Raw genomic sequence first — 23954 nt, 5'->3', positions numbered from 1 at the left:
ATCTGCAGTCAAATGCTCTACCACTGAGCTACACCCCCTCACATGTGTCCATTATACACCTTTAGAACACATGTTTGAATAGAGCTTAGAAATTTGGGAATAAAAAATGGACGAGGCATGAATGATGTAGGCTCAAGTTAAAGTATCACTCTTACCTTGGCCAAGATATGGGCCTTTTACAAAAATGACCCTTTTGGTCCATGGCTACTATTACTATTGCTATTTTTGTGAAAAGGGTGTTTTCTGCCAAAAACCTGGGATTGAAACAGGGACCATTTGCAGTCAAATGAGGCACTGAGCTACACCCACTCACATTTCTGCATTACACACGTTTGTATAGTGGCGCTTGGCATTTCTTTAGCAATTTGGGAACTCAAAACAGGGACGAGGGAGGTTAAGTTAAAGGGGGCACCCAGGTTTGAACTGGGGACCTCTTGATCTGCAGTCAAATGCTCTACCACTGAGCTACACCCCCTCATATGTGTCCATTACCTAACTTATTGCACTTCTACTCTAGCTCTAGTTATGCTCTTAGCTGTTGGTTTTGGAAGGAAATGCACTTACGATTTCTTGTGAGCTGAAGTTCTTTTATCTACCTTTGTTGAAAGCACTTATTGGAAGTCCTTTTGGATAAAAGCGTCTGCTAAAAGAAAGTAATGTAATGTAGTGTATAGACCTTTAGAACACATGTTTGAATAGAGATTAAAAATTTGGGAACACAAAACAGGCGAGGCATGAATGATGTAGGCTCAAGTTAAAGTGGGCACCCAGGTTTGAACTGGGGACCTCTTGATCTGCAGTCAAATGCTCTACCACTGAGCTACACACCCTCATGTTTGGACATTATACACCTTTAGAACACATGTTTGAATAGAGCTAAGAAATTTTGGAACAGAAAATGGGCGAGGCATGAATGATGTAGGCTCAAGTTAAAGGGGGCACCCAGGTTTGAACTGGGGAACTCTTGATCTGCAGTCAAATGCTGCACCACGGAGCTAAACCCCCTAACATTGGTCCATTACACACCTGTAGAACACATGTTTGTATAGTGCCGGTTGGCATTTCTTTAGCAATTTGGGAACGCAAAACAGGGACGAGGGAGGTAAAGTTAAAGGGGGCACCCAGGTTTGAACTGGGGACCTCTTGATCTGCAGTCAAATGCTCTACCACTGAGCTACACCCCCTCACATGTGTCCATTATACACCTTTAGAACACATGTTTGAAAAGAGCTTAGAAATTTGGGAACAGAAAATGGGCGAGGCATGAATGATGCAGGCTCGCTTGAAAGGGGGCACCCAGGTTTGAACTGGGGACCTCTTGATCTGCAGTCAAATGCTCTACCACTGAGCTACACCCCCTGACATGCATCCATTACACACCTTTAGAGCACATGTTTGTATAGTGGCGCTTGGCATTTCTTTAGCAATTTGGGAACGCAAAACAGGGACGTGGGATGTTAAGTTAAAGGGGGCACCAGATTTGAACTGGGGACCTCTTGATCTGCAGTCAAACACTGTACCACGGAGCTAAATCCCCTCACATTGGTGCATTACACACCTGTAGAACACATGTTTGTATAGTGGCGCTTGGCATTTCTTTAGCAATTTGGGAGCGCAAAACAGGGACGAGGGAGGTTAAGTGAAAGGGGGCACCCAGGTTTGAACTGGGGACCTCTTGATCTGCAGTCAAACACTGTACCACGGAGCTAAATCCCCTCACATTGGTGCATTACACACCTGTAGAACACATGTTTGTATAGTGCCGGTTGGCATTTCTTTAGCAATTTGGGAACGCAAAACAGGGACGAGGGAGGTAAAGTTAAAGGGGGCACCCAGGTTTGAACTGGGGACCTCTTGATCTGCAGTCAAATGCTCTACCACTGAGCTACACCCCCTCACATGTGCCCATCATACACCTGTTGAACACATGTTTAAACAGTGGAGCTTTGATCAGCTATAATTCATGTGGAATACGTACATTTTGTGCTCCTCCTTATCTTACCTCTGAGGAGCTTTTTTGCCTCAAAAAAAATTCAGGGGGCATCCGGATTTGAACCGGGGACCTCTTGATCTGCAGTCAAATGCTCTACCACTGAGCTATACCCCCTGCTGACACAGCCAGACTCAGCTGTCAAAAATAATAATGGATTACTTGCCTGATGTGTGGATAATTTGAAAAAAACTGATTCTGCTAGTCTATGTAGTCTGGGGCACCTACAGTCTGTTTGGAATGTAGATCTCTCAGCACTTTATGTGTATTCTGACACTAATGCCCTCTTTTGTGTATTTGGAGAAGCTATGGGAGAGACTGAGGCTGCTGTGAACAACAGCTCGACCAAATAAGAGCAATTCCCAGAGCACACAGATGTTTCTAAACTCTACTAAAACACAATCTGTACTGCCCTCCACAGACCTCCATGTTGTCTTTATTAGTGTCCACACACACATTAACACTGTCTAACTCATCATCATCATCTTCATCATCATTTCCATCCAAGCACAAATTGTACTGGATATTTGTTTGTGTGTGTGTGTGTGTGTGTGTGTGTGTGTGTGTGTGTGTGTGTGTGTGTGTGTGTGTGTGCTATGATAATAATGTGTCTGTTGGTTCTGGCAGCAGCAGCCTTTCCTCAATAAAACATGGGACACGTGTGCTGTCGTTGGGAACGGGGGGATCCTGGCCAACAGCAGCTGTGGGCAGATGATCGATTCAGCCCAGTTTGTTTTCAGGTCAGAGGTCACCATTAATATTTGGCTTTATTCTTTTGAGCTGTGTTTATAAATTCCTTGAAAGCACATCCTGCTCCTCTCTCCTGCTTATTCAGGTGTAACCTGCCTCCTGTGGGAAACCACTACAACAAAGATGTGGGCAACAAAACTCACCTGGTGACAGCAAACCCCAGCATCTTCCACCTGAAGTGAGCACTGACCTGACTGACATCACGGACCTTACTGGCCTCACAGCACGTCTGTGTGGACGCGTCTTTGTCCCCGGCATCATATTGTCTCTCTGTTTTTTCAGGTATGGGGCTCTCATGGGTCGCCGCCGTCCCTTTGTGGAGAGTCTGCGTGTCTATGGTGACTCAATGGTGCTTGTGCCTGCCTTCTCCTACGACTACAACACCCCCGTGTCCCTGCGGGCCTTGTACACCATGGAGGACTTCGAATGCCCCACCAGGACAGTCTTCTTCAATCCTGAATACATGCGGAGCTTGGCCATCTTCTGGCGCTCCCGGGGCCTCAGACCCATTCGGCTCAGCACCGGCATGATGGTGGCCACCCTGGCGCTGGAGCTCTGTGCCAAAGTTGAGCTGTACGGGTTCTGGCCCTTTAGCCACCACCCACACAGACACCAGCCCCTCACTAACCACTACTTTGACAACACAGCGCCGAAAAAGGAATTACACGCCATGCCCTCCGAGTTCAACCACTTGTTGCGGCTGCACAGTGAGGGCGTCCTCAAGCTTCACCTGGGAGACTGTGGACCAAGTGACGGGCAGCAGGATGAGCTCAAAGCTGCAGCCCAGCGCAGGGACACCAGGGACACCAGGGACCCCAGGGACGCCGTCTCTACAGCCTCAGACTAAAGTCTTACACGTCTTACTTTGACCAATGGACTGAAGGCAAGTAAGGACAGAGCTGATGAACTCTCACATCGGCAGCCGAGACATTTGCACTGAAATCCAAACGCACCAATCGTGAGTCTGTCAGCCTTGTGTTCAGTGTGTTCTCTAGTCTCTAGTCTCTAAGTGTATTTATTGTTAGACACGTTCCAGCTGGTGTCTGGAGTTATTTTGGATCAGAATGGAAAGCCTTTGTGATGCTCTGATGCATTGTAGTGCCTTATGTTATCCCCACTAATGACAGACGCGGGAGTTTAGTTAGATCAAACTGAATGTATTTTAAGATAATCATATACCTCCATAACAGGAAGAGGAGCCCAGCTGACAGACTCTAACACTGTACGTCACACACTCACACTGCACGTCACACACTCACACCCGCTCTTTTTGATCTCACAAGCTGTATGTGAGCCTCACTGTTTGATTCAGTCCCACACACACACACACCACAGAGAGGATCCAGATGCTGGGATCCAGAGATAAAACTGACAACATAGAAAACAATAATGACAACATGAAGCAAATCCAAGAGATTCCTCATCACTACGGTTGCTACGGCGAGCAGTTAGACAGAGTCCTGTCACATTGTGCAAAACCCCGACTCACGACAGGAACCACACAGGAAACGGTACACACACACAAACACACACACACACACACACACACACACACACATCCTGGAACTATATCCGTCTGCTTCAGACAAACACGTTGTAGTGACATCATCTGCTGGTGAGATTTGACGCCATGTGTGCACTTTGGGAGGATGTTTACCTTTTGGGTTATGTTTCCATGGTAATGTTGCTGTGGCGACGGGGTCCGTTGCCTTTGACTCTACTACTTTGAATGTCTTACATGGTTTTGGAGTTTTTTGTACTTTCCACGCTCTAGATGACCAAAACCTGGGAACCTTTAGTGAGCCGACGTTGAAGGCATGTGAATATTTGTTAATTTGACATTTGTGAACAGCATAGAGGGAGGAAATAAATATTTATCTGACAGAAGGAGTGGAGTGTGAGTAATCTTTACACCTAAAACAGCATCATCCTCTTTTTCCTTCCACTTCACTGAATCTCTCCTGCACTGACCAGGTGGACCAGACATGCAAACATCTGGATGATGTTTCTCACTGGACAGGCTTGGAAAGTCCCTGTCCCTGAAATCAGCAACTCACTGTGTCACGGTTATTAATAAATGCTGATGGGCTCCAGTCCCCTCATGTGACCCTGCAGAGGATAAGCTGTCAAAGAGATAAGAGTTTATTTGAAACATTCATTTGTCACATCAGTGTGTGTGTGTGTGTGTGTGTGTGTGTGTGTGTATGTGTGTGTGTGTGTGTGTGTGTGATAGCAATGCAGAGAGGAAATCAAACAGTTCTGAAAGCCAGAACCCCATAACAGCCAAACATTACCAAACAAAAGATGCAGAGATTTTATTCAAGATTTCTGCTTTATTGTTTTGTAGGAAAATAGGTCTCTTAACATGCAAATCTGATTTATTCATCAAACTTCCCAAAAAAAACAGAACATGGCACTCAAAGAGATGTACAATTTACAAAAGGCTTAGAAAAACACACAGTAACACAAATGCATGTGTACATCAGAGTGTGTAACACAGCTGGTTTTACTGTCACATCCCACACGGACAACGGTGAGACAACATGTGGGAGGAAGAACAGCATCAACACGAGGGGTCTCTGAGGGTGGACATCACAGTATCCCTGATGAACAAACCCACGACACAAGGATTCCCTCTGATTCGGCCTGTTTCCATCCTCCACATACAGTATCAAGATCAGGAAAATGTTTATTTGGGCGGTGAACAGCAACAACACACCTTCAGGTTACTTCTTAACTCAACTGCCCCCCCCCAGTAATTGGATGACTTTGTACTGATGGCTGCACCATCTCCTCACCTCCTACTAAAAGCACATGAATCCAAGCCGGACAACCTCGCTCATTGTTACAGAGGTAACTGCAGCCCACACACCGCAAAAACAGCAATTCATGAGCGTCTTAACATCTGGACATCTGGACTGAAGGTTTCCCTGCTGATTGGACTTTGCTTGTTTAAAGAGTCAGATTGTGTGTTCTTGACTTCTGGAAGTCTTATTTTCCCCAAAACAAGTGAAATAGTTCACCAGATATCAACATTATCCTCAACAGAATAAGGCAGTTAACGGTAAAAGAATCAAGAAAATGACGCCTGATTTTAGAGATTCTTCATTTGTAGTTTGTGGGTTTGACAGGGAGGCAACAAAACAGATAATTATGTATTAGATTGAAGGTCAGATAGTGTTTTGCTGAGGTTTAACCTAACCATGCTGTCATACAATCATCAGATCAGAGGAGGTTTCCGTTCCTCGTCCCACCTCCTCAAAATACAACTTTAACTCTGTCGCCCTCTAGTGGCCGCCACCAACCAGCGCATTTGATGAACGCACAGGATGCTTCTTTGTTTCCATCTACTCAATAATTAAATGCCTCAGATAGGAAACTTTGTTAACTGGAGAGAGCAGACTGACCTAAAGGGGCACTGGGACACTTTGAGTAAATCACCTGTCGATTACTGAGATCAGAGCGGTGTCCAGTGAACGTCAAACACTGCTGAGGGAAAATGCTGATGGAAGTAGTTATACTGATTTATGTATTTTTGCTGCTGGCTTATTGATCAGACATGTGGAGCTCAGCTGCTTGATGGGCAAACCCTGGAGAAGACTCTGTGTGTGTGTGTGTGAGTGAAGATGTCACAGTTTGACTTCTTTTTATTTCAGTTTGACTTCTTTTTTACCATTTTGGATAGCATTGTCTAGAAGCCACATTTGACTTTTAAACATCAGCTTTTTTGCGTTCCAGATGATAACGTAATTCAATCAAACGTGAAGCTGCAAGAAAAACACTTCAGACTGCAGACTTCAGGACATCAAAGCATAAGCTGCCAGGTTTTGGATTCATCCTCATTTCCTTAATGTGAGACGAGTCATGAGCTGGAGTTGCTGCTTTATTTGCAAAGCTACTGTGGGCCCAAGCCTGAAATGTTTGGAATAAAGACATAATTCCTGCCTTTCCCAACTGATCCCATAAGCCTGCACGCACTGTTCACAGGTCACACAAAAGGAAAGATACAAACATATTATAAAAATAGACTATGTCGTAATTCACATTTTCTTGCAGTTGGAAGGCATTTCAAAACACAATTACCACAAATATTCAGTACTTTTTTTTTTTTTTTGTAATTTGTTCTTGTTTTACTTTATGCAACAACAAAATAGTGTTTTCATATAAAACACCACCTGGAACATAAAAATGGACTCGTGCCTCCGGACTCTTGCACTGTTATACAAAAACCAGTGACTTTTACAAAAGGATTGCTCTCACCTAGTTCTTCCAGGAGCATGGCCACAGTATTCCGAAGCTACAGACAGCCAGGCTTCAAAGCAGCCGAGTGCAAATCATCTTGGCACTGACACTTGCATCACACAAACAGTGCTTGGTCTCAGTATGTTCAGTAATGGCTTTAAACCTTTTCCTTCTTAACGTTTGATTTTAACTTTGCAGCCTTTTTTTGCCGCACTGCTCATAGGAAGACATTACGGACACGAGGCTTGGCTTTAGAAAAGGAACACTGGAGCTGGTTAAGGTGTTGCTGGATGCAGGTAGCACGACTGTGGCGACTGATTTCTACTTCCTGATCGAGGGAACCCTGTAGGAGAAACCACTAGGGGGCAGCCAATTGCAAGGCAGGTGGAATGTGAGTGGAGCTCTGAGAGGCTCTGGAACTGGATAACGGACTGCACCGTGTTGATTCAAGGAAAGCGCTTGGAGAACTGCCGGCTGCTGCACTCATCGTTTCCTGAGCAGCAGCCGGCGTAGCACGATGTCATAAAAACACACACTGAACACATACAAACACAGCATCACAGCAACATAAGAGCATCACTGACGAGGGCGGACACATGATGTCTGACGGGGTCAGCGCCTGCAGGAGAGCGGCTGCTTCCCGCTCTGCTGTTGGATCACACGGTTCGGTTCCGTTTGAGTCCGTTTACATTGTTATGACATCATCAGCACATGAAGAAGTGCAATCTGTCTAGCAGAGTGATTACACAGCGTTCCACTGGCGATGTATTATGCTGCCACCTCATCATGATGTATTTGTGTTTTAATGACCCCAAAAATGACGATGCAGAATGCCAGAAAGAAAATGAGCCAAATCTGGGATCAGTCTGCATTGCATCAGAGCCCATTATCAGTCACTTTCCTTGGCTCGGCGTCCCGAAGAATGGACGCACAGGAAGACAACAGACATCGATTATCTGCACCCTATATAAATAACAGACTGTAGCCGAGTTACATGTTTTGTTCTTGTTAGACAGAACAACCTGTGAGCTGCAACATTTCTTTACACATCTTGGTGCCCAAACATTTTCTCCAGCTTGCAGGATTCTTTAAGGCACTGTGGTGTCTGAATACTAAAGACAAACTGCCACCAGCTTTTCATTCCATCCATAATATACACACAGTTTTCATCTGTGTCCTCAGTTCCGTTGTGAAGAGGATTAAATCCACACAGACGGCTTCCCTTCTCCTGATTTGCTGCTGCTGCTGTTGCTGCTGCTGCCTCCTCCGCTGCTGCCTCCTTTTCCATGCTTGATTCGATGCTTGCGCTCTTTGTTTGGCGGCGGCGGCGGTGGTGGTGGTGGCGGTGGCGGCGGCGGGTGGGCCTGGATGATGTTACTTTGAGGCTTGTCGTCCTGGTTGTCCCCGAGCTGCTCCTCCGCCTGGTGCTGCTGACTGTACGCCTGGATGGCTGCTTCCAGTTGCTGGTGAGCCTGCTGGATCATGTCTTTGTTCAGAGCCACGCGAGCCTCCCCTCCGGTGGGGAAGTTGTCCTCGTTGCTACCAAACTGCTGCTGTTCCTCTTGGGCGATGTTTGCCCGGTTTTGCTTGCACGCCATCTTAGCATTGCTAAGGTCTGTGTAGGGTATCTGCTCTGGTTTCACCACTATGTTGTAGCCGGGTGGAGCTGAGGGAGTGTTCCACGAGAAAGGGTAACCGACGTAATCGGCAGTCCCGTCTCCACCCACTCCTCCCTCAGAACCTGCTTCAGGCCCTGGCACCCCCACAGAGCCCTCCACGCCTCCATTGGCGGCCAGTAAGCCCAACTGGTACTCGTCCTCCTGTGGCGGGCAGCGCCGCCGACGCAGAATGTCACAGATGGAGCCGATGCCCAAGTGCAGCATCTCCCAAACATTGAGCGTGAGGCAAAGGACAGTGACACCGTACATGATGCGCAGGAAGATGGTCTTCTCTGTGGGACGTGAGACGAAGCAGTCGACGCTGTGGGGACACGGTTTCCCCGAGCACACGAACACAGGTCTCACACGAAACCCATACAGCAAGTACTGACCTGCCAGGAAACCTGCTTCCAGGACCGTACGGCTCACCAGCTGCAAAACGTACACACGCATCAGGCCTTCGTCTCGGATACGCTTACGTCCGTCATGGCGTATCTTGGGCCTGGGTGTGGGCTGCAGGGGGTCCCTTGGCCTTCTTGGAGGGTCAATCTCTGGCACCTCGTAGATCATGGGATCGTCCTCCTGGTCGTCCTCCGTCTCCTCGATGCCGCGGTGCTGCCGGGCGCCGAAGCAGATTTTCCTGGGCTTCCTGTGTGTGTAGCCTCCTCCTCCTGTTCTGACTGCAGCAGCGCCACCTCCACCTTTGACCTCTTCTACCCGAGCAATCTTGTTGATAGCGTAGCCCATATACATGAGAGAGGGCATCGCCACCAGGATGATCTGGAAGACCCAGAAGCGGACGTGGGACAGCGGGGCAAAGGCGTCGTAGCAGACATTCTCGCAGCCCGGCTGGCCCGAGTTGCAGACAAACTTGCTCTGTTCGTCGTAGTAGATGGACTCTCCTCCGACGGCGGTGAGGACGATGCGGAAGACGATGAGCACGGTGAGCCACAGCTTCCCCACGAAGGTGGAGTGGTTGTGGATCTCCTCCAGCAGCCGCGTGAGGAAGCTCCAGCTCATGGTGTCGCTGGACAGTGGGGCAGACAGTGTCCCTTTCTCACCTGCTCACAGACTCTACAGACAAGAGAGAAGAGGAAAGAGAAAAAACAATGATTTCACAATAAAAGCTTCCTGCTAAAAGCTTCCCACACAAGGATTTTTGTTTTGTTTTGTTATGGAAAATGGCAAGACATGAAGTGAATTAATGACTAGAGAAGGAAGGAAAACTTTTACTTTCTGTTTAAGTTCTGTTTTCTTCTTTCAATCTGCTGCTTCTTGCAGCGAAAACACGCAGAGAATGAGGAGCTCAGTGCCACACGGAGCTTTACGCACATTTCGGGCATTTTAAAGATTTAAACTATCAAATGTGAGCGGAAAGAGGATATCAGTGTTAGGAAACACCATCAAGCAGCAGTGAGAAGGAGGCAAAATAATCCAAATAGGGACTTTACTATCTCCAAATACACACATAGACTGTATTTAACAGTATCGCTTCCCGAGGAAATAAATCGGCTTAGTGAGCCTTCTTCTGTGAGAGGTGCAGTTTTTAGGATTGTGTTAAGTTGACGGGTTGGATCTGCGCGGTGTGTGTCTGAGCTGTGTGTGTGAGCAGGATTCGGAGAGAGGGACATGTTGCCTATGTAGGTTAGTTCTGGGCTCCAGGCGGACTTTCCAAACCAGCAGAACCAGCAGGTGGCCGGGAACGACCCAGTGGAGCAGGGAGTCAGACAGCAGAGCCACATTAGCTCAGGCGGCGGAGCAGAACCCAAACCCTGCTGCGCCTGGAGGTGTCGACTGGGGGGTGAATGTGACACCTCCACAGAACTTCTCCCCGCGTGGAGCCGCAGCGGTGCGTGGATTATTGTCAGTCGGACTGAGAGGAGAATCCAACCGTGCAAACACCGGCTTAGGAGGAGGTTTTTAGGGGCTTCCGGGGACAACTTCTTTACAAGTGAGATGAGGGCTTTAGTGTGTGAGGCAGGGGAGTGTGTGTGTGTGTGTGTGTTTGTGTGTGTGTGTGTGTGTGGAGGAGAGAAGCAGGAACCCCACGGCCCTGTGCTCGGTGTCTGCTGCACAGGCAGACAGGAGGGGAGGGAAACTGTGAAACATGGCTTCAGTATTGATCCCTGTGACCATATAAGGACACGCCTGGGACAGAGGAGGCAGATGACAGGAATCCTGACTGTACACTCACACACACACGCACTCACACACACACACACACACACACACACACACACACACACACACACACACACACACACACACACACATACATATATATATTGAGAATTCATATCATAGCGCTTCCACAAGAAATGAGCTCATAGCTTAGGAGGCTCGTCCGTTAGTGAGGAACAAACATGGCCACATAACGGAACACTCTAAAGGCTTGTGGGGCCACCAGTGTGCACGGGGTGAGTTCAGTCAGGCGTCCACAGATTAAGGACCAGAGGCCAGCATGGGATTCAAACACGAGACTACAAAGCAACAGCCCCCAAATGTTGCTGCTGGAGATGATAAAATGGAAGCAGCTTGGAGGAATGTGTGTGTGTGTGTGTGTGTGTGTGTGTGTGTGTGTGTGTATGTGTGTATGCTTCATTGCTCCATTTTTAACACCAATACATAATAATCCCCAATGTCCCCATCAGGGTTCGAATCCCTCTCCTTGCTCAGCGCCCCCTACAGGCAGACAGAGACGTGATGTTCTCTCTTACGATGCTCTTGCGGCCCAATTTGTCCTCCCACTTGCGTTTCCAAATGTAATCTGGGTGATATAAATAAAATTAGTGTTGTTTTATCTGCTAAGTGTTGTGTTCGCCGCTGTGCCAAGGCCCGTCACCACGCTCCTAAAGGACATGATGTACTGGGAGGGCCTAATGTATTTTTTTTTTACAATGTTTTAGTTGCTATTGGTGTTGCTGCTTTTAGTTTATTTTAATTTGAAATTCATGTGAGGTGAGAGGGTGTGTGTTTATGTGAAGCTTAAGTGCTGAGGAAGAACACGCACTGCAAATAAAAGTCTGCTCAGTTTGTCTGTGCGTAAAGCTGACAGAGCAGTGGGAGATAAAGAAGCTCAAAGGTGGACGTGAGGGGAAATTACTTTGTTAGAAATAAAATACTTTAGAAAACTTCAGTAAAAAACCTCAGTAAAAAACATGTATAAATATATCTAAAGTTAATGGTACTCATGTATAAAAAGTTTCTACTTGATGGTAAATTAGTGTCATTATGGAGAGTCAAGGTAGATGCTGTTAAATAAATATACAAAAACTAAGAATATACTGCTCATATACTTCACAAGTACAAGTCTGTAGCCTTAAGCACCAATATGAAGTGATAAGAGTTGAACACACAGATACCCTCCAAAAATACTGGAGTACTGTAACAAAGTACAAACACAGGAGTACTTAAAGTGCAAATGGTGTGTGTGTGTGTGTGTGTGTGTGTGTGTGTGTGTGTGTGTGTGTGTGTGTGTGTGAGTGAGCAACACGTCCACAGTGAAGCGACAGGCTGCTGGATCTGTCTGATCATCCTGCGTTACATCATTCCGCTTCCTTACATAACACTGAGGATGCTCCGCCGTGTCCCTCAGCTAATAAAACGCAGACTCGCTCACTGACAAATACGCACAAACAGTCCCCTGCAAAGGTCAAATGGCTCTGATTTAAGATACAGGCCAAACCACTCTGAACGCCACGCCAAAACGTCCCTCTTATCTCAACTCCCAGGTGATGTAACGCTGGAGCCAAACCTGCCAATCAGCTGTGAGTAACACACCGCACTGGGACAGAATCAATGGACAGAAGCCTCATCTATCTATCTCTGTACAAATGAGGCTCCAAAACCTGTAACTAACGCTCAGGTGGAGCAGATCCGACAACATATAGTGGTTTAAACAGCGATATAGATGTAGAAGAAGATTTTAATGATGGCAAACTTCTGGCTTTACATTTGCCCTCCGAGTGCCCTTGAGTTTTCCTTTTCATTGACTTCCATCAACTGGCTGACGGTTGTGTATCCTTATTTATTATTGCAGCGACTCATTAAGATGCTTGAGTTGATCCAGACGCTATGAATTAGTGAAGTAGCGTCAGGGTTTGCATGAATTTTAACTCAAGTTGACAGAATCAGTTTAGTCGCTTTTCACAATTTATATTTGTGGAAGCTGTTGGGGGGAATTAAGGATCTTAAAATTGACAAAGCGTACAATCGCTGAAACAAAAGGCTGCAACCAACGAGCCGTTGCCTCCTGACCAGAGGAGAGAAGCGGCACATGGCTGCAGCTAATTCTCCCGTTACCTCAGCCCCACATGTAACCTGGCGTTGTGCTTTCTCATCCAATTTACGTCTGTGTGAGCTGGTGGGGCAGTTAGGGGTAAGAAGCTGACTGTGTGCATTAAGTTAGCAGGGTGAGTCAGCGTCCTGAACACACAACAACACGCAGCGTGCAGCCTCTCTGTTTGCTTATCTGATGTAGAGACACCAACAAGTCACAACCAGAATAGGAAGGAGAAGAAGAAGAAGAAGAACAGGCTGCTTACATCGTCACATTCGGGATCAACTGCCTGATCGCGGGTCGTCACTGTATCAGCACGGAACTCTGCTCACAGTCCAACCACGGACAAGGTCAAAGGTGGACGGGAACATGTCCTAGCGTCTCACACCTACACTCTGCGGCAGCGTTCTGTCCACGAGATCACACATCCACAAGTAGTGTAGGGACGGGGGGACGGGGATTTTATTTAGCTTGAAACAAACCATCATCATTTAAACCTTTTTACCACTAAAAATTAAGTTTTTTATTTGCCAGGAAATGCCAGGATATTGAAAGGCTGCACCTGTTGTTTACAAACAATTGCTAGCTTTAAAGGATTTGAGCTTTAGCTGTCACTCAAACTGCTTGTACCATCTTCATCTTTCAGGCCATTTATCTCAGGTCTTTCTAGTTTTGAAGACTTCATTCTAGATTCTCCCACCCTTGGTTGTCATGGTATCATTGTTTTACTCCTTTATACTTCACATCTTGTTGTAACTCCATTTTATAGTCGTCCACATGAATGCTTAGGTTTTGTTGACCCAACTGGCTGATTTGTGTTTCGTTGATACTAAAAATGTGGACTACCTTAAGAAATATTTGGCTCGTATCTGACTTTTTCAGTGTGTTTGTGTGTGTGTGTGTGTGTTCTGCATAGCAACAGAAAGAACATAAAAAATGTGTACACAAACAAACGATGAATCTATGCATCTCTCTGTCTCTCTCTCTCTCCCCAAACTCTCACATACACACACACACACACACACACACAGGCCAACGGCAGTTTGGATAATAAGGTACAGTAAATGGGAAAAAGCACTAATGAGTGTGTGCATGAGTTTAATAGATTTATTAGCCTGTGGTCGAAATTTAACCAAGTGCAGCGTATGAATGTGTGTGTGTTCCATTTATGGCTGTGTTTATTTATAATCTATTGTGTGCTTATGGAGTATTTACTCATAGGATCGTGGTTTCCCTGTATTTGTCGTTCACACACACACACACACACACACACACACAGGACCGTACACATGCATGTTTGGGATGAAGATTACCTCATTGTGCCTCCTCATCCTCCTGATTATCAGTCGAGCGGCTCTGCGATCATAAACGATGCGGTAAAAGGAGTCGGCTGTGCTTTCTGCAGCCAACAATGATTTGGCTCCCGATCCTGCTGATTTGCTGTTGGCCTGTTGCCTCTAAAACACTCCTAATTTTGACTTTTATGCGATATCACCATCATCATCGCTATGGTAACGATATTTATCCTCTGACCTTAAATGCAAAGTTTTCAACTGACTCAAAACTTGTCTCATTTCTCACGAGCCAGATGTCCTGAATGAGAAACTCTATAAACTCTTCTCTCTATAAATTGTCTATATTCTTCATTTTCATGTTCTACACTTTGGAAATCCCTAAAGGAAATTCCATAACTTGCCATTCCCGAGCAAAGCCGATCCTAATCCGGGTTTTGAAGCTCTGCTCTGCTTTGTACGGACTTACAGTCACAGAAATAGGAAGCATCAGCGCTCTGCAAAATGAAGCGTGGAGCTGCTAATTAACTGGGATGACGTACAAATTCAGGCCTGAACAAATGTATATTTATTGTACAGTTGATGTACGAGCCCAGTGTAGTGTGGCGCCTATATACAGTAAGCCTCTTAATGACTGGAATAGCAATGAAGTATTATTAAAGGAATAAACAGAGGAGATTTTGATGTTCTCCAAACTAATGAGGCACAAAACAGACTCAACCTACACAAACGCACACTTTAAGGTGTCAGAGTGGAGTGTTGACTATTTGGTTGTGTGTTCTGCCACGATGGAAAGAAGCTATAGCGCTTGTAGGACCTTCTCCGGGATCCATTTTCATATCAGCGCTGTAGCTCCTGAACCATTCCGTAGTCCACACCAAACGCTTGAGAGTTGTGCTGTGTGCGGGCGGAGCGGCTCCCCACGTGTCGTGCCAGCGGGGAGTGAGTGCAGAGGGAACGGTGCACGTTTCAGGTAAAGTAATAGCTCATTTAGTTCAGACCCCAAAGCATCTTAAAAACAGCACTGAGGAAGAGCGAACGGAGGGAGCCGGCAAATCTCTTCAATTTGGTTTGGGAGGGAGAGGATGATGAAGAAAATGCAGGGAGGGGTTCTCATCATGTGCTTCCCCTATTCCATAAGCTCCATAAGCTCCTTTGGTGGGCACTGGGAGATATTTAAATCACCTATAGTAAAAAAAACAGCATCGCTAAAAATGGAATTTTACCTCAATTTTCCAAACGAGCGCAAAATGCTGCATTCCATTCCTTACAAGTAGAGCCGCTATCAGAGTTATTAATCATATCCATGTCACAGGCTAATCTCTGCCAGATTGTATTGCGAAGGCATTTACATACACACACACACACAGACAGGCTTGTTTGCAGAATGCACACACACAGGCACAAACACACAGGCACGCACGCAGACCCAGAATAAGCAAATAAACTATAAATGACTATAAACTTCTGACTATAAATTCCATACAGCCGAGCAGAGTAGAGGCTGGCCCTGATTTGGGCTCAGCGTCTCATAAAAACTCTCGCAGAAACTAGAGAAGAATTCCAAATAACACAATGAGGGGTAAACATAGGGACGCAGGGTGCAGGAGACTTGGTTGACCTCAGCCTGGGTCACAATCTGGACTCAAGTAAAGCGGATGGATGAGCTCTTCAGGGCCGTTACCCTCTGTCTCTCTCTCTGTGGGATCATTAACGCTGTCCCAGGGTACGAGAGGCGTCTGCACACCAGCTCCATATGTGAGAGGAAGAGTCTCCAAGCCTCGTTTGTTTGCCTTTTGTTCGATTTAACTTTTACTCTGCTTGAACTGTACAAGAAACTTTACCTCTGAAACACACCATACACATCATACACTACATCTACTGACATGCAGTCACACAAATACACACATAACATTGAAGCAGGTACTCACAACAATACGTAATGGTTCATGCTTTGTCTCCCGGCCTGAGCCGCCCTCGTATCTTGGTCGCAGTCGCCCCCCTTAACCTCGCCTTACATCAAAGAGCCCAGACTAAGAAACAATGACGGCATCCCGACATAACACACACACACCGCTGTGTCTATCACGAAGAGTGTCTCAGTGTGTGTTTAACCAAGTGTGAGCTCGCTTCCCTGAGAGAGGGAGAGAGAGACAGAGAGAGAGAGAGAGAGACAGAGAGAGAGAGAGAGAGAGAGAGAGAGAGACAGAGAGAGAGAGAGAGACAGAGAGAGAGAGAGAGACAGAGAGAGAGAGAGAGACGAGGGAGGGCGAGCATCTTGCCTCTTTCACTCACAATGGTCCTTCACTCACCCCTCATCCCATACAAACTGGGTCATGGTTGGTTGTAGGGTGTGTGTGTGTGTGTGTGTGTGTGTGTGTGAGTTTGATGCACCCTGGGGGAGGAAAGGACGGGCAGAGGGAAGGAAGTCAGCGATCTTTAAAGACTTTTCAGGAGTGTAAATGTTGAGACGAAGGGTAACAAAGTGCCACACTTGCACAACTAATTGGAAACTTCTCAGGATATATTTCAAACACTTCACGTGAAAAATGGACGTTGACGACTCCCCCGACACTCTCCCTCTCTCGTAAACGCTAGATGTCAATTACACCATCATAAACTGGGCTCACAAACTAATCGTAATCCCTCCATCATGTGTAGCCTCTTGGTGCCCTCCTCGCTCCATCAGTCTCTCTCCTCCCTCGCAGCTACATGATCACACAGACAATAACAGATGTGCTCATGATATCGTCCAAATCCATTCGCCTGCGGGTTTTTTTTTTTTTCTATCTGAAATTAGAGCTGCAGGCTGTGTGAGCCTCTCTCCTTATCTGTCCATATTTCACAGATCACGCTCTGAGAAATGGGCGAGTGTGAAATCCGATTTACATTCATATCGCATCAGTCAACGTCCGCAAACTCTTTGAAAGGTTTTTTCTTTCATGTGCTGTTGCAATTTTGTCATAAACTCTGCAAGATGTTACAATGAGGAAGTTGACAGTGATGATGATGAGGATGAGGACGATCCAAACCCTTCATCCAAACCCACGTAGGGAGACGAGAAAACGACATTTGCTCGGGGAAAACTGATGACACACACACACACACACACACACACACACACATCTCTGTACATTTACATCCATATTAGACTCTAATTAAGGTTGTTATTCTCTCCCCCCCCCAAACATACACACCAATAATGCAATCAGCATAAATCAAAGCATGCATGCGCAGAGTAACAGACCTGGATTATGAGACTATAAATCATTGATGTATGGAAACTTGGTAAACCACCTCCGCATATATTTCCTCTCCTCGTCTCCCTCTTCATCATGTTCACTCACAGCAACACTGAATCCCATTAATTCCATCCATGTTTACGTCTTACTCACATTTTGCCTGATTTACCGTTCAAATAGTGGTATGGAGCGCATGTTAACATAATTGCTTTGTGATGAAATGAAGCACGAGTCCCTTTATAGCTGCTTTGGGTTTTATGCAGCAGCAGCTTTCCTCGCCGTTTAGGATGTTTAATGCTCACTGGTCCGACACGCTGACAAGAGATGTTTCACTGTTCAGCCAAACATTTGACCCACAAAGTAGAGAGATAAAGTGAACTCCACCTTCATCACTTTCTGCCTGTCTGTGCTCCCCCACGGAAGAGGAGTCATCCAACCACAGGAGGTGCAAACACCTGTGTGTGTGTGTGTGTTTACAGGAGGAACCCTGCTGATTTCATTCCGTTATCAGCTCTGACTCCAGGTGAACGTTATTAAAGCAGGAACACACAATCAGCAGAACTGTGCCTGTTTGAATGTAAACAGACCTGAAGCTACCTGTGCACCTCCAGGGGGGGGCACCCAGACCTGAACTGGGGACCTCTAGATCTGCAGTCAAATGCTCTCACACTGAGCTGCACCCCGTTACAGCTAACATGGAGCCCACCCTTCTATCCCCCCTGTACAGTGAACTTGTGTGCTGCATTTTCAGACAACAATGTGAACGAGCTGTAACCGCGGATGGGCTTTGTGATTGTGACTGACACTTTTATACGTTTATATTGGCTGCGTGTGTTAATGATCTGTCATGAATGGCTTTTATATTTGATTACATTAGGCAGTCTTAGATTACACTGTCGAATAAATTAAATGAACTGGAAACAGATCTGCACTGTGCTATTTAAATGAATTATGCTTTGTATTGAAGGGTAATTGAATATTGTGCAATTGTTTATTTAATAATGTTTTTCCACATTGTACAACTTAATATTATGATGAGTGTATTTTCTGAGATGTGACTCGTTGAACAGAGGTCACACTGACAGGACCGAACACTTTTCCTCTTATTGTTTGCGCAGCAGGAGGCTGATTTGTTCATGAGTGTGTGATGCTTTATGTTAATTTCCAGGCGTGTAATTTAGCTTCACGTCCTTCAGTTTCATCTCTCCATCGGTGACTTTCAGAGAGAGTTTCCTGTCACAGCCGGCCATTTAGAGGCTACAGTCAGCTCAGGCTCAGCAGCAGAGCGTTTGACTGCCGATCATCAGGTCCTCAGTTCAGCTCCGGCTGCTCCCTGCAGATACATTCTCATGGTTACAGCCATTGAAACATCTTTTCATCTTATCTTCTGCACGTTCGGGCCTTTCTGCAGCACTTCCGAGGAGGTTTGGATTGCAGAAGCAGATAGCAGCTGCAGGACGCATTCAATTTTCTCTCCTCTGCTTTCTCGAACTTTACGGCTCCGGACTTGGAGTCCTATCAGGAGCAGCAGCAGGAGATAAAGGGGCTAAGTGGAACTCTGTGGATCGATGAAGACGTCAGAAGAAGTTACGTGTCTCCCTCGAGCAGCCAGCACGCGTTTATCACTGAAATATCCCAATAATTCATTATCTACTTACTCACTCTGAACTTTTGGCTTTCCATTTTCAGACTCATTTTACTTTCACGCTTCAAATTTATACCCAACATAAAAGTGCACAAACTGCAAAATGATGGAATGACGCTTAAGGAACTCAAATGTGTTCCAAACTTATTGCGTCACTCCATCGTTGAGCAAACTCCTCTTCCTCTGGTTCAGCTCTGTAGTTGGTAAACTGTAAGCAGGAGCTCACGTTGCACAGAGACTCTTCATCACGTGCGGCGGCCCTCAGCATGTCACGCTCCACTACTTCAACTCCCGCGCTCAGCCTTTTAGATCCTCATCAGTAATTAGCACGGAGGAAACGAGTTAATCTGAGGTGAGCGGATGTTTCGGCCTCCCAGTGAGCGCGCACATGCCAAGACACAGACACACACACACACACACACGCACACACAACCAAGACAGAAGAACTAACCTCCCCTCAGGCTCCTGCTCACCTGCAAACACAGAGACTCATTAGATAATGATGGAGGAAGAGGAGGAGGGAGGAAGAAGCTGAGGGAGTGAGGGGTGGGGGGGTGGGGGGGGATATCTGCTATATGATGAGGTAGTGCAGAAAACGTGTATGTGTGTGTGTGTGTGTGTCCATGCATGCTTCTCACCCTCATTCATCGCGTTTACTTTTGCTGACAAGTTCAGAGGGGGGGAACTGTGTTTGTGTTTGTTTGTTTGTTTGTTTGTTGTGTGTGTGTGTGTGTGTGTGTGTGTGTGTGTGTGTGTGTGTGTGTGTGTGTGTGTGTGTGTGTGTGTGTGTGTGTGTGTGTGTGTGTGTGTGTGTGTGTGTGTGTGTGTGTGTGTGTGTGTGTATGTGCGTATGTGTGTACATATGTTGTGTTGTTTTTATTCATATTATTCCCATTCTCCACGGAAGTGGTAAATCTTTCATTACAGTGTGTGTTCACTTGTCTGACAGATTCGGTCCAGGGGCAACTGCTGCTAAGTATCACACACCTGGATGCACAGCGTGTCTCTCTGTCTCTCTCTCTCTCTCTCTCTCTCTCTCTCTCTCTCTCTCTCTCTCTCTCTCTCTCTCTCTCTCTCTCTCTCTCTCTCTCTCTCTCTCTCTCTCTCTCTCTCTCTCTCTCTCTCTCTCTCTCTCTCTCTCTCTCTCTCTCTCTCTCTCTCTCTCTCTCATTTCGTGTCCAAAATCCCATTACCATGCTAATAAAATGGAATTCAGCATACAGCAGTTTCACCTTGATGAGTCGGCATCACAGAGGCCACAGGCTCATATATGGGATTAGAGATGACTTCATTTCCAGCACAATACTTCTGAATGCGGCGGTCGGGCGGAGGAAGACGGATGAAGGGAAGGAAAGTTTATCTAAATAACATCCTGGAGACATTGAAACATCAGGATTGCTCCGTAAACTCGCTGTTGTCTGGAATGCGGAAGAGGAAGAGTCATGGAAACAGCACCACTTTGATTCGGTGTGTGTGTGCAGTTTTCAGGCTCTCAGACTTCAGGTCATTACTTACACACATTATTTGAATACATCAAGCTTTCACCCAGAAGAAATGTCAAATACTCAAAGCGAAAAACGGGCAGAAATGCAAATGAGTTCAATCTGTACATTCACAAGGGGAAAATATGCTCGTTTCCAAGCGTTCCTCTCTGTGCGGCTGCGAGTTTTGGACGCCTTTCACGTTGGGTTAATGTATCAGTTTGTCTGTGATTAGGATAAATGAGCTGCTCGCCGTCCTTGCCTGTGTGTCAGCGCAGGGCTTTGATAACCCACTTATGCAGCTGGATTTGCATCGGGTGAATCGAAGCGAGAGATTTAAATGGCATCAGTCTTGCTGTTAAAGCAAAGCAAAACATCAGGCAAACAGGAGGAGCGCCTCTCTCTCTCTCTCTCTCTCTCTCTCGCTCTCTCTCTCTGTCTGTGTGTGTCCCTTCCTTGCCTGTGCTCAGTGTGCAGCAGCTGCATCTTTTCAGCCTCGGTCTCTGCTGCTGTAGGGGCCCTTCTTGTCTGACAGACTGACAGACACAAAGAGCAGAGTCCCTTCTGACCCGCTCCTTCCTCCCCGCACGTGTCTGGATTCTGCGTTTGCGCGACGTGGAAACAAAACAACAGAAACGGGATTCCAGGTCAAGGAGTCGAAGCGTGACTCAAACGATTTCAGGGTCAGAGCTGGGGTTTTTTCGGGGAGGATGAGGCGATTGTGCGAGAAATGAGGTCATCAAAGCGTGTGTCGAGTTGTGTGTGTGTGTTCGTGTCAGCATCTGTGTGTGGAGTGAATTTGGAGAGAGTAGTCTGCCCCCCCCCCTTGCCCAAAGCCTCTACCCTCCACACCGCAAAAACACACACAGATGCTGACTTACGCTTGATGAACACACATACACACACACACACACATGCACTCATAAGGAGGAAAACCCCTGCAAGCCAATCAATCCATTCTCGTAGAGATGCGTGTTTACACACACACACAAAGGCAACCCTGCACGAATTGCACCCGCGGGCCGAACGAGACAAACCTCCCCCAGCCCGCGCATGAATGGAGCGCCTGTGTTCAGACCTATAGCGCCGAGAGCAAACACACACACACACAGACACACACAGACACACACACACACACACACACACACACACACACACACACACACACACACACACAACGCTCTGGTAAAACATCCCATTCATGGTCTGGCAGCGAAAAGAGGAGAATCCAGAGCTGTCAGGCCCGTGCACAGGCTGCATGACAGTATAGAGCCTCTATCATATGGAAGAGAGACAGAGGGGGGGGGGGTGTTGGGCCCTTCATCACCATCCCCCCACCTTCCTCCTCCCTACAGGCCCTGCCGCCCCCAACAAATCCCAGCGTTCCCTCACCCTTCCTCTAACCTCCAGCCTTCTACTCTCGCTTTTCATTCCAATCTCTCCGATCCCATCCCCCCCCTTCTCCAAAACCTTCCTCTTCATCATCATCCTCCACCACCGAGGGCCTCGGCACATACTGTATACTCACTGCTCCCTACAAGATGATGAATGCCACATCCCACTGGCTGGATGTGAGTAATGGTTGGTTTCATGTGGAGCTCTTGGGGGTCACGTCCACGCAAACGTCTGTGAGTCTACGGGAGGAACTGAGGCACAGATTTGGACATCGGTGAGTCCAGGCGTGATCATTGGCCTATTTATGTGGGGAGGAGGGGTAAGGAAAACAGAAATACTACTACCAATACCATGCTGAAGAAAGATAATAGTACAGTAGAGGAGCTTCTGGTGAAATTGAAAATGGAATCCTGCCCCGAGTGCTGAATCCTGGAATATTTTGCCGATTTAGTAGAAATGTCAAAACACTGGAAACGCTTGTTGTGCATTTCTAACTACGACAACCTTCAACCAATCAGACGCCTCTGTCACAGACAAGTGTGAGGGGGGGGTGTAGCTCAGTGGCAGAGCATTTGACTGCAGATCAAGAGGTCTCTGGTTCAATTCCGGGTGCCCCCTGCTGCTCTTTATGTTCTGTGAATCCAGCTCAATCTACAGTGCATCAACCTGCACACACACACACACACACACACACACACGGTATATGTATGTACAGTATATACGGTGGTTTGTTTCTGTGTCAGAGGCAGCGAGATGGAGGGTTTTTGCGCTGATGTTTCATAGCTCTGTTTGGTGTTTCCATGGCAGCCACAGAGAAGCAAACACAGCAGGGAGAACAGCAGCATAACGGCTCAGTGTGTTCATCACTCAGTGTTATTTACACTTTAACCAATTTGGACGAAAAAATCCTTCGCCCCCTTCAAATATTTACACCCAAACGCTCCAAACGAGTATTTCTTGTCATGTATTTTGTATTTGTGTCCCATTTTTGCCTTAATAAGGACAAATAATTGGACTCTTGTGTCTGTTTAAATGCAGATTTTGTGATCAAATTAAGACTTTTTGCTGAGTAAATGCGAGTTGTTCTCCCCGCCTCCTCCCACAGCACATAGAGGAGGGGGTATAGCTCAGTGGTAGAGCATTTGACTGCAGATCAAGAGGTCCCCAGTTCAAATCTGGGTGCCCCCTTAGCAGCATTACACAGAATTGAAAGTGTGAACAGGAAAATACAGCGAACACGCCAACAAAGAGCGCAGTGCAATTTTTCTGTCATAGAACCTGTGCTCCTTCAAAATAAAAGCAGCTAGTTGAGGTGTTTCAAGCATCTTATCTGGACGCCTCCACAGACCAGCCAGAGCCAGAATACACTGCAACAAGAGGAAAGTGAGAAGGTAAAGAGGGAGAAAAATAAGCAGACTTCCCTTTAAGTTCAGGTGTCTATACACACAAGAAGAAGATTAAGCCCAAATTTGTTCCAACGATTGCCTGAAGGCTTTGTGGGACAAATCAGATCCGACTAATTACCAGCAAATGATTCTGTTTAATTTGGCCGTTTAACGTGGACATGAGGAGAATATAAATGTGCCGAAAAAAGCTAAACAAAATCTGATGTTTGTGCTTTTTGTGGAGCACGGATGAGAAACGTAACATTAACAAAACAGTGGAAGGTCAGAATAACCCCCCACACACACACACACACACCTGATTCACTTATTGATGAGATTGATTTCTGGCACTCAGGAGTGTTCCCCTGCCAGCCAACGTGTACAGGAGCTGATTAGAGACGTGATTGATGAGTGAGAATAACGGCTTCCTACGCTGAGCTACATTGACCGAGTGATGCATTAGGAGTCAAAAAGGCCTCCGATAAAAAGGGCGGCAGTCAAACACGGGACTCTCGTACGCAGAGAGAGAAAATGGAGGAATAATTAAGTTACTGTGGCTGTGAGGGTAAACTGGAAACAAAGTCGATATTTACTC

General features: G+C 46.5%; 2 protein-coding genes and 9 non-coding genes across 16 annotated transcripts in view; 3 read left to right on the top strand and 8 right to left on the bottom strand.

Annotated features, from left to right (window-relative positions):
* trnac-gca (transfer RNA cysteine (anticodon GCA)) overlaps nt 1–38 on the bottom strand; it is a 72-nt gene extending 34 nt beyond the window's left edge. Inside the window, exon 1 of the tRNA in view lies at nt 1–38. This exon is cut by the window's left edge and continues 34 nt beyond it. This is a non-coding gene — a tRNA (tRNA-Cys).
* Nucleotides 1–4619, top strand: part of st8sia6 (ST8 alpha-N-acetyl-neuraminide alpha-2,8-sialyltransferase 6) — a 9480-nt gene extending 4861 nt beyond the window's left edge. For 4 of the 5 annotated variants that reach the window (XM_076144212.1, XM_076144210.1, XM_076144209.1 and 1 more), the window contains exons 5-7: nt 2618–2730; nt 2826–2918; nt 3023–4619. In XM_076144212.1, the coding sequence (XP_076000327.1) occupies nt 2618–2730; nt 2826–2918; nt 3023–3587 (771 nt within the window). In that variant the 3' untranslated portion in view covers nt 3588–4619. The remainder of the gene's footprint in view (nt 1–2617; nt 2731–2825; nt 2919–3022) is intronic. The other variant, XM_076144208.1, reaches the window with a different exon arrangement.
* trnac-gca (transfer RNA cysteine (anticodon GCA)) lies at nt 404–475 on the bottom strand. Its single transcript has one exon. It is a non-coding gene; the product is annotated as a tRNA-Cys (tRNA).
* On the bottom strand, nt 761–830 carry trnac-gca (transfer RNA cysteine (anticodon GCA)). The gene has a single exon. It is a non-coding gene; the product is annotated as a tRNA-Cys (tRNA).
* On the bottom strand, nt 1113–1184 carry trnac-gca (transfer RNA cysteine (anticodon GCA)). Its single transcript has one exon. It is a non-coding gene; the product is annotated as a tRNA-Cys (tRNA).
* trnac-gca (transfer RNA cysteine (anticodon GCA)) lies at nt 1288–1359 on the bottom strand. The gene has a single exon. It is a non-coding gene; the product is annotated as a tRNA-Cys (tRNA).
* Nucleotides 1824–1895, bottom strand: trnac-gca (transfer RNA cysteine (anticodon GCA)). Its single transcript has one exon. It is a non-coding gene; the product is annotated as a tRNA-Cys (tRNA).
* On the bottom strand, nt 2036–2107 carry trnac-gca (transfer RNA cysteine (anticodon GCA)). The gene has a single exon. It is a non-coding gene; the product is annotated as a tRNA-Cys (tRNA).
* Nucleotides 4620–8181: 3562 nt separating the features above from the next.
* Nucleotides 8182–9660, bottom strand: gjc1 (gap junction protein gamma 1). 2 transcript variants are annotated; one of them, XM_076144228.1, is made up of 4 exons: nt 9322–9660; nt 8814–9285; nt 8404–8708; nt 8182–8283 (listed from the first exon to the last, which is right to left on the bottom strand). In XM_076144228.1, the coding sequence occupies exons 1-4, from the start codon at nt 9658–9660 to the stop codon at nt 8182–8184; spliced, it is 1218 nt and encodes a 405-aa protein (XP_076000343.1). The 2 variants fall into 2 exon arrangements, with proteins under 2 accessions (XP_076000343.1, XP_076000342.1); XM_076144227.1 differs by having other exon boundaries at nt 8182–9660.
* A 12860-nt stretch (nt 9661–22520) lies between these two features.
* On the top strand, nt 22521–22592 carry trnac-gca (transfer RNA cysteine (anticodon GCA)). The gene has a single exon. It is a non-coding gene; the product is annotated as a tRNA-Cys (tRNA).
* Nucleotides 22593–23090: 498 nt separating this feature from the next.
* trnac-gca (transfer RNA cysteine (anticodon GCA)) lies at nt 23091–23162 on the top strand. The gene has a single exon. It is a non-coding gene; the product is annotated as a tRNA-Cys (tRNA).
* Nucleotides 23163–23954: the final 792 nt, after the last annotated feature.

The sequence above is a fragment of the Genypterus blacodes genome, unplaced genomic scaffold (assembly GCF_046128005.1).
Source record: "Genypterus blacodes isolate CSIRO-AG114 ecotype Tasmania unplaced genomic scaffold, CSIRO-AGI_Gbla_v1 ptg000028l_1, whole genome shotgun sequence".
In the NCBI taxonomy this organism is placed as follows: domain Eukaryota; kingdom Metazoa; phylum Chordata; class Actinopteri; order Ophidiiformes; family Ophidiidae; genus Genypterus; species Genypterus blacodes.
Note: the sequence above shows the minus strand (reverse complement) of the source record. Positions and strands in the feature narration are given on the sequence as shown.